This window comes from Seriola aureovittata, chromosome 3 (genome assembly GCF_021018895.1).
Source record: "Seriola aureovittata isolate HTS-2021-v1 ecotype China chromosome 3, ASM2101889v1, whole genome shotgun sequence".
NCBI classification, from domain to species: Eukaryota; Metazoa; Chordata; class Actinopteri; order Carangiformes; family Carangidae; genus Seriola; species Seriola aureovittata.
The window spans coordinates 17,047,500-17,064,052 of record NC_079366.1 but is presented as its reverse complement, the minus strand read 5'-3'; the positions used below and the strand labels follow the sequence as shown (position 1 = coordinate 17,064,052).

At 41.6% G+C, this 16,553-nt stretch overlaps 1 protein-coding gene across 2 annotated transcripts in view; it reads left to right on the top strand.

Moving 5' to 3' along the window:
• The window catches only part of pax5 (paired box 5), a 53,165-nt gene extending 38,955 nt beyond the window's left edge, over positions 1-14,210 (top strand). For both annotated transcript variants that reach the window (XM_056372453.1, XM_056372452.1), the window contains exons 7-11: positions 501-633; positions 5,808-5,909; positions 9,167-9,253; positions 10,702-10,788; positions 12,394-14,210. In XM_056372453.1, coding sequence (XP_056228428.1) covers positions 501-633; positions 5,808-5,909; positions 9,167-9,253; positions 10,702-10,788; positions 12,394-12,476 — 492 coding nt within the window. In that variant the 3' untranslated portion in view covers positions 12,477-14,210. The remainder of the gene's footprint in view (positions 1-500; positions 634-5,807; positions 5,910-9,166; positions 9,254-10,701; positions 10,789-12,393) is intronic.
• Positions 14,211-16,553: the final 2,343 nt, after the last annotated feature.

Sequence of the window (16,553 nt, the reverse complement as noted above, 5' to 3'; positions counted from 1 at the left end):
GTACGTGTGCTGAGATGATCACAGTTCTTATTGTTGTTGGTATCTGGGGAGAGAAGAGGCTTTGTGTTCGCCATGGTCTATGTGATGCCACTGTGTAGTGTGTTAGTGTGTGTGTGTGTATATATATATATATGTGTGTGTGTGTGTGTGTGTGTGTGAGAGAGATGAAGAGAAAGAGGACGCTGATCTTGTGGTTATAGACTGTTGGACTTGGTTGTACAGTAAATCCCTGTCTTTGTAAACAGATCAATAAACTCTCAGCTGTAGGTGCTTCTGTGTACGTGTGCGTGTGTGTGTGTGTGTGTGTTCACACTAAAGCTTCTTTGCTCTCTGCTATAAGGAAGCATGTCAGAAATGTAGCAATATATATCAGACAGATTGATCACAGCTGTAAGCAACATCCAGCACTGCTGTATATATTCATGTTATATCAGAAGATGTCGTGATTTGCTTTGTTGTTCGGACTTACTGAACTTTCTCCACTTCCTGCTTCTTCCCAGACGTCAGATTATTCGGCCATGGCCTCACTAGCAGGCGGACTGGACGAGATGAAGAACAGTTTGGCCAATCCTGGTACAGGGGCAGAGTTAGGAGCCAGTGTTTCCGGTCCGCAGTCCTATTCACTAGTTCCAGGTAAGAAAGACTCATTTTAATTATACCAACAAAAAAAGGTGTACACAAATTTAACAGGTGTTCCCAAAAAAATATTTATTTAGTACAACTCTGTTTCAATATCATATTTTCATCAGGCAATCTGAATTCAATATAAATAATTTCTGGGAGCGTCTCCTCAGTGTGCATTATTATTGTTTTTGCCTTTTTGTCCACACACCTCACCACAATACTGGGTTGTGCATACACTACTGTGTCTCATTGAACAAGTCTAGTGTGCATTTTAAGTGCTTTTCGAAATAGTGGGGGCATGGTCAGCGACATCAATTTTTATGTCCAGTACGATTACATTTTATTAATGAGAGACCATTAATTTTTTCACTTTTACACGGCAGCACTCAAACTTTCATCATCTTAGTAATTTCCCATAAAACCAATCATGAAGAGATGAATGGTCAGATGTTGGGTGATGTCCTCTTTAATGGTCATGTGAAAAAGGTGAATGATAAGAAAAGGAACTTAGAGACAATTAAAGGTGAAAGCTCTAATTTTTCTCATCGGGAACGATGATGAAGACATGATTTGGTAGCTCTGCCTCTGTCGTTCCATAATTCACACACACTTAACAATATTTCATAGGAGAATTCAATACATAGCATTTTACAATGAATTTACAATCAAACCCGATTGATTTAACCTGTTTAAAGAGCTCAGAGCTTTGGATCTCAGGAGAGGTGAGAAGCCCGGAGGAAAGGAAGAAAAGACAGGTTGAAGCTTAGAGGAAAAGTGAGCGCCTCGTCTCTTTCTCTGTCTCCATTTAGGGGCACTGGGAGAGGCAGTGGTTAATTAAGAGTAGACCAGGGAGCACTTGGACAAGGCTTCGACGTTCCCATCTGTAATGAGGGGAATCATAGAGCTGGGAATTTGGGGATATCTGGGAATGGGCTTTTCTTTCTTTTTTTTTTTGCCCTCTGAAACCACCGAGGAATATTACCTGCTTACACCGAGAGACAGACAGAGACAGAGAGAGAGAGAGAGAGCGAGAAAAAGACAGAGAGAGAAAAATTTCCATTTCTGCTTATGCATGCAAACACACACATTCATATTCACACACACACTTTCTGAATATTATGCATGCATTTCCTTGCCTGTCTTTTCCCTCAGAATAGAGCTCCCTCTAGGGGATCAGACGTCTGTGTGTTTGACGCAATGTTATTGCATCCTTGAAGTGTTGATACTCTGGACACACGCTGAAGAGCCACATTTACACACTCAATCTTCCTTTCTGAGGTCTTTCCAAATCTGTAGGGGCATTTTCATTTCCCCCTGAACTTCACCCGGGCTACGCAAGTGCAAACACACAAAGGGACACACTGTACGCCCCCGATCCCTCCAGGTTTGACATGTGTTGCTCTGATGGCTGTTTGATATGGAAGAGTTAGGTAGTGAGACAGTGAGGGAGAAAGAGACGCATAGGATGTGTGTTCATCTGTAGCTGCAAGTGAGCACGGAGGAGACTTGTACTTGTTCGTTGACCTCTACGGCAAAGCTGTGGAGAACAGATACATCAACACAACTGGCATAAATATGCACAACACACACTGCGTGCACAGACACAGAAACACAGGAACCCACACATACACATATAGACACACACACACACACACACACACACACACACACACACACACACACACACACACACACACACACACACACACACACACACACACCTCAGAGGATCTGGCCCTGTCTGCCCCCTCTAAGTTGGGCTGTAGAGAGTCCATCTCTCCTCTCTTCCACCCTCTCCTCCCTCTCCTCCTTGCCCTGTGCACTGACCCTGAGCGGATGAGTAGCCCGTCTGCACTAATGCCTCGCTGTCGCGTCAAACACCAAGAAAAACTTTACTACACCAAGACAGGAGAGAGGAGGCGAAGAGGGACAGAGGAGGCTGGAGCAGAGAAGGGATCTGTGGGAGAGAAACACAAGTAGGGAGGGGTGGATGCAAGTATCATGTATTAAGAGAACAGAAATATGAGAGGACAAGATGTTGGATCCTCGGCTGATTTGTAACCACATGTGCTGTTTTTCTTTGTGTATGCCACTGTCTCATATCAACTCCATTTCTTCTCCCATTTTTGTTCCCCTTTACTTTTTTTTTTCCAGTAAAAGCCCAATAGTTGAGGTTGACCAATATTGAAACTTGAGAATTAAAACAAATTTGACAACAATGTATTGACCAATCCACATATCATAAACAAACATTTTCCATACGGAGCCGTGCTGCAGCGTGGCTCTAAAAATGGCAGTGTCGTACTTTGGTCATTTCTGCAGTATCTCAGGTTTGTACAGACATTCATGGTCCCCACAAGATGAATCCTAATGACTCCTATGATCCCCTGACTTTTCCTCTTGCGCCACCATGAGGTTGACATGTCTGGTTCTGAATGAAATGTCCCGACAACTTTTGGGTGGATACTCCCCCTCATCATAACTTATAATCTTCATGTCAAAAATGTAACATTTCTTATGCTGTGGTTTAAGACTAAATACCAGCAGACACTAACGATGTTCCCATCAGCCTCTGCTGTCCTTTGAGTTTAGTGCTAATTAGCAAACATTAGCATGCTACTTGCTATAACACTGCTTTAACACAGTAAACATTATACATGTTAAACATCAGCCTGTTAGCATTTATGAGTGTAGTTATATTCTCCTGTGGTGGAAATGACTAATACATTAAGTTCACTATACTGTACGACATTACCTGTATAAACCTATATTCATTAGCATATGTATTTATTTGTCAATAATAGTTACTAGTTATACTGAGCAGATTAAGATTTTACATACAAAGCACATGATCATTTTATAAAATGTGATGCAGTTTTTATGGATCCAACTATCCAATGGAATATAAACAAGATAAAATCATCTCCGCCGCAACTGACTATAACATTGTAATGCTGCTTAAATGTTAAGTCATCCGTAATAATAATCCAATAATAATTTATAGTATAACATTCTGAAAGTGACCGTATCACATAATGAATATTTTATGTTTGATACTTGGATTGGCTTCAGCTGATAATACTTATGCACCTTTTACTTTAATTGGACTTTTACTTGTAATGCAGTATTTATATATTGTGGTATTACTTTGACTGTCGTAAAGAAACTTCCCTCACCACTGCTGTCCTCCTTCTCCACTTAAACCTTCCCTCCTTTTTTTAGTCTAACTTTTTCTCTCAATTCACACCATTTTCCCTTCTCCTGGTCTTTTATATTTTCTTCTCAATTTCACTCTCCTCCTCCTCCTTCTCCTCCTCCTCCTCCTCCTCCTCCTCCTATCAGTTAGTTAGTGGTGGTTAAGTGGAGGGGAAGTGAATGGGATTGATGGTGTTAGCATCTGAGCAGTTTATGATGATGATAAATGTGTGTGTGCAGGGGCAGGGGAGGAGGAGGGCATTGGTGTGTGTGTGTGTGTGTGTGTGTGTGTGTGTGTGTGTGTGTATGATGATGATGAATGGAGGGCCCCCTCTCCACGCACTCCTACAGTCTACTGCGTGCAAACACAGAGAAATGATTTGGGCTGACACACTGTCATGTAATCTAATGCAGTTATATATCCTATTCACCAAGTGACAGACAGGGTTGGGGGGTAGTGAGAGGAGGGGGGAGTCAGTAAATTAATAGATGCCAGTGGATGGAAAACAAGGAGAGAAGAAACAAAAGAGGGTCGCCCTGAATGTGTTTTGGCAAGCATTCAATAAAGATCCTGCATGACGTGTAGCATTCTCAAGGTGATTATTGTAACCCTTTATTAGTAAATCACTACTACATTCATTTTGAATGCTGTCAGGAGTGGAAAGCAACTGTCATTGGCCATTTCCATAGAATAGATTTAACTAATAACGTAAATAATGGCTGTAGTCCATTCAGGTGTGGCAGTTGCAGAGTCCTGGTGTTGTGCAGGCTGGCTCATTCAAATGGCCTAGTGGACCTTTGTTAACGAAGTTAGTTACACATGTGTTTTTCCTGCTTGACGATTTGATTTGAACCTCTTTCTTTTCTCTTAAAAGTCAATCTCTGAGAAAGCATTTTTGAGAATGATGTTTGAGAAAGAGCTATAAGGTTGCTGGGGTTATTCCATGTTTTTATTATTGTCAGTAAATCCCATGAAAAGACCGGACACCTCCAAGCCCACGTCTCCCTGCTCTCAGACATCCTGTCCGTGGCTCTCAGACCCAAATACAATTGTTTTTACTGAAGACATAAATCTTACAAATAGGTCCCGAACATGTCACCTCCGCTTAAAATAAATAAATATAAATCTTTACAAAATTAAATAATAATAATTTCCTAAAGCAGCTGGGAGATGTAGTTTTAAGCCAACAGAAGTAAACTGTGTATTGTTGGTGGACTATTTTGCTACTGAGTATATACAGCAGCAGGACAGCGAATGTGGGATTGCCGCAAAATACACTACATCGTACTGAAGGAACATGTCACTCAGTTCAACAATGTGGCTCATCAATGTGCTTTTAATGGCTTTAGATCAGTGGAAGCTATATCAGGCTTTGGCTACAGATACACATATAATTCTTCTCTAATACTTCACATTGATCGATAGGATCAATTTATTGTTGGTTTTGGGCTTTTGATGGGATTTGTATGCAGAGGGACTAGTTTGCAATCTCTATGGTTACAGTGTTCTCCGCATTCATAGCTATTGTACAAAAGTATAACAGTTTATCTGACAATGATATAGTGTAGTTAAAACTGTATTTACTATACTGTATCTTTACTGTACTCATCTGTTGTAATTCTGTCAAAGTAATCCCTAATGGTAAAGGTCATATGCAACATTTGAGGGACGGTGCCATTTTAGCGTGCTTCGAATTTACATCTCATGAATCAAAATCTTAATCCCATTATGTAAAACATTAATTCACTGGTTCAGGTCAGTTGCTACAAATATGTAGCATGAAACAATTAAAGAACATTAGATATAGGACAATAACAATTATGTGCCAATAGCATGCAGGAGAAACACACAGTATAGAGCTATGAGGTATAAAAATGATGATGGTAAATTAGTGACAGTATTGACACTTATTATGATATTAATACCAGTGAAGGTGATGACAGCATACGTGTGTGTGTGTGTGTCTGGTGTTTGTGTGTCATTACAGGTCGAGACATAGCCAGCACCACTCTGCCAGGCTACCCTCCTCATGTTCCTCCCACTGGACAGGGCAGCTATTCCACCCCTTCCCTCACTGGCATGGTACCTGGTGAGTATACATACACACACACACACACACACACACACACACACACACACACATACACACACACACACACACAGACAGAGAGAGAGATAATTTAGTTACACTATAATAGTTTTAAGAAAAATGCCATTGTACTCGCCTTTCCTTTCCAGTAATTCATTCATCTCTCGCCATCTTCTCAGCAGATGTGTAACTGTACTTACATATCTGTTTGAATCCCCACTGGATGCATGTGTGGAGTGTTTCCCGTGTGTGCGGGTGTCTTTAGGGGGTGTACTTAGCTTTACTACTTCCTCTTTCTTGTCTGTCTACACCATGGCTGACAGCGCTCCCGGGGGGTGGCGTGTGTGTCTTTTTGTGTACATCTATTCATGTGTCTGTTTGTCTGTGTGTGTGCGTGTGTGTGTGTGTTTGTGCTTGTGTTGTGTGTTTCTGTGTATGTGTGTGTGTGTGTGTGTGTGTGTGTGTGTGTGTGTGTGTGTATCATTACAAACCAGCCACAGTAGCACAGCTGTCCCTCCTCAACATTAGTAATTTGTTTTTAATGAGAATCACCAGTGACCCACGACTAATTCATTCATTCCCTTCCACTCCGCCTTCTACGCCGCTTTTGTGTTTCAATCCTGGACCGCCATTCTTGCTCTCTGGTTCTCGCTCTCTCTCTATCTCTCTCTCACTCACTCAGTCTTGCAGTGGTGGTCCTGGTCAGTGTGGAGTATACTGCAGAGAAATAAAGGGAGAAACACAAAAGCAACAACCGCAGTGAAACAAAGTCAAAACAATGTTGTTTACAAGTTCTTGTCTCTGTGTATTCCCAATCATTCAGTTTGTGACACACACACACACACACTCGTGGGTTCTCTCACACACACACACACACACAACACACACACACACACACTCTCAGTGGACATGTAGGAACAGCACGTCTAAAGATGGGTGACCCTGTCGGCCTGTCCCCCTGCGCTCACCCCATCCTGTCCTCAGGTTTGACAGCATATTTGTGTATGTGTGTGTGTGTGTGTGTGTGTGTGTGTGTGTGTGTGTGTGTTTTTGTTGGTGTATGTTTATGTGTGTTGGCATACAATTGTTTGTGCGCATGTGTGTTTGTTTTTGACAGTGTGTATGTGTGAGTGTGTGCGCGCCTGTGTGTGTGCGACCTTGACACTGAGCTACACAAGGGAGACCCCTGAGCCCCCCCCCCACCCCCTCTCTCCCTCCCTCCACTCGTTTCCTAAACAACCTGACACGTTGCCGTCACTACGGTGATGACAAGGGGAGGATGTTCGCACCCAGGGATGCCATGGAGACCATATCCCGACCCCACCTGACAGCTAAACATACACACACATAACTACACACATACACAAAGGGTAGTGCGAGAAAGAAAACTTGGGTTGCGCATCCAAAGACACACACACACACACACACACACACACACACACACACACACACACACACACACACACACACACACACACAGTCTCGACATCTAAATTCTTCTCAGTGAATATTCGAAGCTGCCTGAATCCACGAGCTACGAGCTGACTAGAGTGAGTGGAGGAGATAATCTCTCAACTTTGCTTCTCCGGCTTCACCATGTTTTATCTCAGCACTTCTCAGGCAAATTATTCTCCTTTTTGTCCGCTCTGTCTAATATCATACCTTCATTAAGCAAGCAACTCTCTTCTGCTGTTCTTCTTCTCTGCCTCTGTCTCTCTGTCTCTCTCTCTGCAGCAGGGGGGCTGACACTCAGAGGGGGTGTAGGAGAGCAGTGAGGCAGAACCGACAGAACGAGAGGGAAAGAGGAGGAATGGGTGGGGGGAGGTTGGAAGGAGGGGGCATCAGGGTCTGTGACTGTCAGCTATGGGAGAGGGATCCCCCGGGAGGAGTGAAGGTTCAGGAGAAAAGAAAGAAAGAGCAAAAGAGTGTAAAATAAAAAAGAGAGCGAGTCAGCGGAGAGATGGAAAAAAAAAGAGGAGAAGAAATGGGAAAGAATGTTGTTTTGATGTGAAGGGTGACGAGCAGGCTATAGTCAGGCGGGCCAGAGGACGAGAGAGAGAAAAATAAAGAGGAAGGGGTGATGGGAGGGAGGGAGTGGGAGGGGAAGACAAGAGGGAGAGTAGACCCCAGACAGTAAGTAGTAAATGAGGGAGAAAAGCTAAGCTATCATCCACTGTATGACCACTACAGACTCGCTGAGCTCTCCAGCTGAATCACTCTCAACTAGTCTGCAAACTGTTCTGTACAAAACACAGAACAGTAGCTCCTCATTACCTTTAAAGACAACACATCTACCGCCACCATGGTTAAAGTTTGGTTTGGTGTAGGAACAAAAAAAAAAAAAAAAGACTTGGTAAAGGTCAGAGAAAGATAACAGGTAACTGTTATAATTTACACAGCCACAAGAAATACACAAAACATGTATCCCATGATCATTTTTTTGGAGTGTTCCAGTCATGGATAAGTGTCTTGAGAGCAAGACGATATAGTTAAAGCTTTTAATAATGTGCAGCAATTAACATTTCAGAGTAAAACATGCTGTTTGTCAGAAGCTGAAACTTGAACAATGGGCTCCATCCCGGTTTAGCTAGTCTGAATATGCTAGCTGGAGTACTAATAAAACACAGGATACTTTGGTATAGGCTATGAATGCCTCATCCAGGTTTCTGATCACTGTGGAATCTGCACATCGGCATTCAGAGACATTGGTTGGTTGGTGAAACAAAACTAGGATGATCAATAATGTATTGACCACATTAAAAAGGTAAATTAAAGTCTGGTCTTTCTCTCATCAATCCTTACAGATGATGAGAGAGAGATGCTAAATCTAACACAGTGGTCAATTCAGCAGCCAGAAACTCTGCACTTCCTAAAACACTGAGATGACTCAGTCTTTACAAAAATAAGGGATTCGTAACATGAAAATTTGTCAAAATGAGACACCTAGTTTCATTGTTTTTCAATCATATTCTTAATGGAATAAAACCAGGATAACACTCAATTCTCATGTTCCCCATTTCCCCTAGCCTTTGTTCGTGCAGTGATTTCCCCCTACAGCTTGCTTGTTCTGAGAAAAGGCTGGCATCAAAAAAAAGTTGATGAGTATAGGGCTCCATAAAACACAAGTAAAATAAAAATAAATAAAAAGTGTTTTGCCCCTTTGATATCCAAGGAAAAGGTTTACAGGTAGGATAATTGTCTTTATACTTGTTGTTGTTCATAAACATAATTTATTCCTGTTTGTCTTTTTCTTTCAGGTGGAGATTTTTCCGGAAGTCCATATTCCCATCCTCAGTATTCCACATACAATGAATCGTGGAGATTTCCTAACCCCAGTTTATTAGGTAGGTGAATCCCATATCTCTCCAGCCAGCCTCTGCTTACCAGAACTGGATCAATAATTGTATCAATGATTTTTCATTTCATTCTATCTCACATCCTAGTTCCAGCCTGTCTAATACTCGCTTGTAATATGTATCTTCATGCTCGACTGTTCATTTTTTCATTACATTTCATTCTGTATTGTACTGTACAGTACAATACATCATAGACATACTAATGGTTCTGTGCAAGGATTTCTTTCTTTTTTTTTTTTTTTAAAGACTGGCAGTTTGGGGTGTGAATGGATTTGAAGAAGAGGACAGAAGAGAGCTAGAGAGAGAGAGAGAGAGAGAGAGAGAGAGAGAGAGAGAGAGAGAGAGGAAGGAACAGATTAGGAGGCGTTTATCTGCATCTCATCAGCATTGCATTTTGGAATTTGTGGGTTTTGATGTTATAGTTTCTCTGGAGGACGCTGACACTGATCACTTATTTTTAATTTTTCATACAATCGCTCTTATGTTAATCCTCAATCAATGGTGGGCTGAGCTAGTCATTGATCATCAATCAATCTATGAGAATTTGATATGATAAACTGGAGATCAGATTGCTGCTTATTACACTCAAGCTGCCGTCAAGCAGTGACATGTTGAACAACAACAGATCAGAAACAACTTTAGCTCACAGCCTTTGAGCTAATTCACACTGTGAGGCAACGTGACACGACAAGAGTGACAACACAGACAATCTGGAGTGATGTCTGAGAGAATAATCAAAGATCAGAAATACATAAAAGTTTTTGTGTAGGGGCTTAAAATCTTTATTCTAGCTTGGCCCTGACATACTGTATTTCTTTTACTGTCGACAAACCCCAAGAAAGTAGTTTATGTTGAGTCTCTACCTACTGCAGCCATAAATACTACAGCACCAAATCCATTGCCGAAAATGCAATATATACTCCTGTTTTAGGAAACTACCTGAAACACATGTTTTTAAAGATTTAAACCTTAAGTAGTAACCACTTGGCTCGGGGCCACAGACTGGATAGAGACAGACTAACACATTGTTAGTTTTGGTCTTTTTATGGGATTGATTGACAATAAGACAATTATAGATTATCACCAGACTTATTATTTAATGTCAATGAATCAATAACAATACCAGTGACTAACTCATGACACCTTATGGCAAAGAAATCCAAACCAGAAAGTAACATCCCAACAATGTCTTCACACCTTTGCATCCATGTTTAACAGGACAAATGAACCCTGAGACAAAAAATAGTCTGTGTCAAAGTCAATGTCTAGGGAGCCATTTCAGGGGTCATGTTTAAAGGTGAAGGGGTCAAGGGGTGACGGTGTAAAAGGTCAATAGGTGAGAGGGGTCAGTGCTGTGCTGACCTGTAGTATGCCCCCACCCTTTCCTCTCCTCACTTCTCCTTTTCCCTTCCTTCCCTCCATCCCTCTGTCCCCAGTGTTTCAGCAGGATTATGGGTCTCTCCTGGGGACGGAAATTGGCTGCTCCTCCAGTCTCTTCACCAGCCAGGCAGGACAGATGCAAGGTAGGTGGAGAAAAAAAAACAGAGAGAGAGAGAGAAGAGAGAGAGCAAATGAAAAAACAAAGACAAATTAAAAGTGTCTGGGATGATTCAGGTGTATGTACAGAGGAAGGTGCAAAGATTAGGACAGATGATGGTAGAGCAGAGGAAGAGAAACTGTAAGAGACTTTAGTATGATAACGGATGAGCAGACACATAATATGAGGACAAGATGCACATTAGGAGACACTGAAAGGTTTAAGATTGATGGCAGGGGAACAAGAGACGCTGTGATGCAAAGGAAAGGCGGGGAGGGATGAGAGAAGAGGTGACAAATGAAAGAAAAGGGAGTTAAATAAAGAGGCAAAAGGGGAGAGAGGGCGTCTTAAGTCTTGAGTGAGACTAAATAGTTTGTCAGGCCGGCTTAATGCCTCACTTCCCCAAAGAGCCTCCTGAGATTACCTGGACTATAGACAGACATAACCTGTCAACACAGCTTGGCTGATTGATGGAAGTGACAGAGACAGGTGTGTGTCTGTGTGTGTGTGTAAGCAGGTTTTTTCTGTGTGTATTAAGGTGTGTGAGTGTGGGTTGCTGTGTGTCTGTGGGGTTACAGTATTGAATTGACCTCTTCCCTGAGGAGAGAATAGACTCAAGGGATCAGTAGTAGTAGAGCTGTACTCAGTGTGTCAGCTTAGACTGTCACTTAGATCTTGTGTGAGTGTGTGTGTGTGTAAGTGAGAGAGAGAGAGAGAGAGAGAGAGAGAGAAAGAGAGAGACAGCGAGAGGAGGGCGACATTGAAAGAGAAGCTTGTAAGGAAGTAGACCGAGTTCATTTTATTGGTTTTACATGAAAGGAAGACTAATTTTTTCTGTCATTAGTTTCATCGGCTCATGTCATCTCATCCCAGCCTTTCACTACTCACGTTCAAAGTAAAATATAATCTTGACAGAAAATTGAACCTGCTCATTCCACATTTACACTGTATTTCAGTAACCCCGAGTAGTTAAAGGATAATTCTGATTCATTACAACTTGGGTTTTATTTTTGTCATTTTTAAACATCATTCCTATCTGTAATAAGACTTGCACTCACCGAGGTAATTGCTGAGATCTGTGAATGCCTCGACATTGCTTCGGAAGTTCAATTGGGAAAGAAACCTGAGCGGAGCCACATGACAATCATCTGTCAATTGTAGCAATGAGCCCACAGAGAATAATAATCCAACTCTGATTCAGTTCTCCCCAGCTCTGTGGAACATTTCACCGTCTTTTGAGTCTGTAGTTTTGGTTTTAGATTAAGCAGCTTTACTGTTTTGGTTCACTCTCGTAGCTTTCATCAGCCTATGTCAACATTTTTCAGCTTGTCGTGCTGCCCCCTATTGGCCAGTTTTAATGAATTCAGGTTTAAATAATCTGGTTAACCTGCTGGATTTGTTGTCACCATGTTCACCATGTCAGTTTGGTGACTACGGAAATGAGGCCAACTACAAAAACAAAACCCAGGTTGTAATGCACTGGACTCATCTTTTACCTAAAGACATTCACATTCTGCACTATATTTATTTCTTTGTTGAGCCTTGCAGTATTTGAACGAATTGAATAAAACGTGTCTTTGTTTCTTCTCAGGGTCACCGTACTACTACAGCGCGACATCACGGGGGGCGGGCCCTGCAGCCACTGCAACAGCCTCCGCCTACGACCGCCACTGACCCCTCCTTCTGAGAGAAGAGGAGGATGAGGAGAAGGAGACGAGGGAGGAAGGGAGGGAGGGATGGATAGCACCGTCACCGCTCAGTACAAGCCTGCCTACGCACGTATTTCTGACGTCAGTGAAGTTTGAATTTTCTTTGATTGACACGCCAACAACTGCACTGCTGGGCTGCAACACAGACATACTGCATTGGTATTACATTACTGTGATGAGCACAGGCATGGCAATAGTCTCAGATTTGTAAGCAAGTAAATTTGGACCCTCCCATGACTTATCAAGGCTTGGTATCCCTATCGTGTTTTTAACCAATCATCCACAAATCCAAGAGGTCAGTGGACTATGTGCGCAGCAGTGATTGAAACTGTAATCTGTATTGTGATCTTCTGGGTAAAATGTTGTGTTTTCAGGTTGGGAATATTTTTGATGAAATTGTTTGAGCTGATTAGACCAAAATCACTTTTTCAAACAGTCTTTTTATGACCTGACATCAATCAATCAATTTTCTATGCCATGCTACGGAGAAGTAAAGACAATCCAACTCTCATAACTTTGAATGACCAAAATCACCCATGTCATTATCATTCTAGTCTCTTTGCTGTAGATTCAACACATTTCCCCTGGGATCACAATGCTTAATAAATGGGATACCCTAATTTTCAATGGGAGCGTTCAGTTTCACCAATGTTTGCCAAGCCCCACCCACCTCTATCACTGTCACTATGCCTGTCAAGCTTTGTGTTCTCGCTCGGTACATATGCAGAAGTAAACAAAAACAGCTTATTGACAGCTTTCTAGAGTTCAAGAGTTTATCAGCTGCAGCTAGCAAGCTAATTAAGCTAGCTAGCATATACTTTTTTACATCCTCAAATAGTATGTTTTACTTTTTAACATTACAAAAGAAAAGGCTTTTAGGATGAGGACTTTCTTTGGCAAATGTAATTCTGTCGTGGGTGACAGTTGGGGCTGTAGATCATTAACCATGTAGATGGTTAATTATCTTGTAAGTAACAGGAGGTTACCACTGTAGGTAGTACCACAAATGCTAACATTTGTAGCTTTGAGTAAATAAACATAGTTTAATCAAATATTACACTTAATGATTTTGGTTTCGGAAAGACTTAAAGACCCTTCAAACTCTTTAAATGCTGAGTATCGCTCTTACTACACCGCCATGCACATCACTTAAAAATGTGGAGAAATCCAAAGCTTGACAGGTCTGCCATGCTTAGTTACACTTGCTAAGCTATGATGGGATAATTGACATTTGCGGTGGGGTTTGGTGAGTCAATTTCTGTGGTTGTATTCACATCCTAATGTGTTTGCAGTTGTCCAACAGGGAAGTCTGTATCCTCACATCCATACTTGCATTTGAAGTGGTTTGAATGCCACTGACCAATGGATAAAGCACAGCATTAAATCTGAGCCCTCTACTGTAAATAGAACAGTGTTGAACATGTTCACATCAGACCAAAATCAAATCAACCAGGGAGTGTCATTGAACAGGAAGGTGCTATCCTACCTCCCCAGCCAAGATTTAGTCCTGATCAAGAGCTATTTATAATGGAGGAGACACAGAGTAATATATAAAGAAGCTTTTCTGCGCTGCACTCCGTGATGAGAGTGAATGCCTGTAATGATTTATAATATGTGTCACGCTGTTGTGCTAGAATAGTGATGATGATGCTGATGATGACGACGATGCAGTGAAATATGAAATCTTAAAAACTTTCAATATGAGAAGAAGTCTTTGTTTATAAATGTGATCCGATTGCAATTTTCTTGTTTATAGTTTGTTGCCTGGTATCAGTTGACACAGGTGCCATTTAATAAGTCGCCATTTTTATCTGCTTCCTGAATATTCAAAAGAAGAGCCAGGAAGCAGTGGCACCCTCTCTTTCTCTCTCTCTCTCTCTCTCTCTCTCTCTCTCTCTCTCTCTCTCTCTCGCTCTCATTCTCTTTCTATTTCTCTCTTTAAACTCCCCAAAGATGGGCCCCCCCTAGTGGATCGGCTGACAAACTACAAAAGCACAAAGAGACTCAATCATCATTTAAAGGCGCCATTTTACTTTTTTTGACTTCCTTTTAGAACCATGAAGTAATTCTTCTCCCCTTCTTGAGTGCTTGTCCTTGTGCTGTTAAACATCCTGAAATTGTTTCTATAAAAGCATCGCTTTCGTGAAAAAAAAACAAGTGAAACTGTTTTCTTCTTTTTTTCTTTTTTTTTTTGTTTGTCTCCTACATCAGTTCTGCACTGTGACAATGCATGACACCAGGGTTGAGGCCTTACCCACCTAATGTACAGACACGGTAGGACAGAATTGCCCCTCAGCACTGATCTGATCAGTGTGTTACCCCTCCCAAATGTCTGAGGGCCCCACGATATTGATCTTGTGAGAGGGCAATATCTTCCTAAATCTGTACGTAGCTTCCTGTCTCACTTATGTCCATACAAGATTTGTACAGTAATCAGTGAAAGAGAAGAGAAGTCACAATGTCAATAGCAATTTCAATTATTCACATTTGACTTTAGATTTTAGTGATGGAGCTTTCTTTACGATAAAAAGATTAAGAGGTGTGTGGTGTTGTTTTAGCCATCGTCTGCAAGTGTTTACATATCTTTTGTTTGTTTGTTTGTTTGTTTGTTTTTGGGTATGTGTGGCTGACCGTAGCGCTTCATTGCTACTGTGTAGTTTTACTAGCTAACAGATTGGAGGCACCAAATCTGCAGCGTGAGACATAAAATATAGCTATAAAACATATACCTATGAACACTGAACAAAGCTGTTAGTTTATCAATCTTTGTTGTTTCTGGGTTTTGAAATAGTGATAGAGTGGCTCCTTTTACATTTGTAGACCTTAAAAGTTGTGCATACACAACTCTAAAGAAGATTCTTATAATGGCTCACCTGCTGCGCTGCCAGCATGCACCGCAGCAGGAGCCTTTCCTTATTTCTGTCTTTCTCTCTTGATCTTTCTGAGGCATTATTGAACCTGAACCACACCAGCTGAAAACAAGGACAGTGCCTTTAGTTTTATATGTCAACAAGCCCCTGACTGACCACGAGTCACTAAAACAAGATTCAGCGTCCCTCCCTGCAATTCCTTAAACGAAACTCTATCTGCCCGCGCAAGACAGGTTTGTAGATTATATAAAGCCTTCCACAAATAAGTAGCAAAGAGTTATTTCAATACCAACGTCAGACGACATTTCATAATATAAACAGCAGCAGTGCAGCTGTGTTAACAGGACCTTCCCCCGATCGAGCACCATACACTATGCATCACCGTCCTGCGCATCTCCCATCACATGGACATTTCAGTCACAGATCCTCTCGTAAAATTTGTAACAGGGGTTACGCTGAAAATACAAACTCATCAGATTTGAAATATTCTCAGCCATCCACCAGCTTTGAAAAAAAAAAACCCCAACATCCAACAGCTGTAAAACAACAAAAACACAATTTATTCTACGAATGGTTTCTTTCATCAATATAAGACATGCAAAATCAAAGATGGTGCAGGACTCCTTCCTCACTGGAGTGGTGCTGAGCCGGAAAGTGTACAAATTAGATTACACTTTTAATTGCCAGTAATACTGCAGTATAGTTTCCGGCCACCAGTGGCAGCACTCAGCGCTTCAGTCAGTGAGCGAGGAAGGAGTCCTGCCTTATATTAATGTAAATAAAGAGACCTTTTTTCTGTTGGAATAAATCATGTTTCTAGCCATGCTGCCGGTGTAAGGGGAAAGCAGTGTTGGTCCATCTGTCAGTTGGTCAGTCCCCCATTTTGGTCCAGACTGAAATATCTCAACACCTATTGGCTAGGTTGCCATGAAATTTGGTACAAACATTCAATGCAACCCAGACAAGGAATTGTACTGACTTTGATAATTCTCTGACGTTTCCTCTAGCGCCACCATGAGGTTCGCAACTAGTTCAAGATGAAAATCTCCACAACTGTTGCATGGATTACCATGAAATTTGGTGCAGACATTCAGGTCCCCCTCAGGATAAATTGTAATCACTTTGGTGATTCTCTGACTTTTCATCTAATTTGTTGACAACAAATAGTGAAC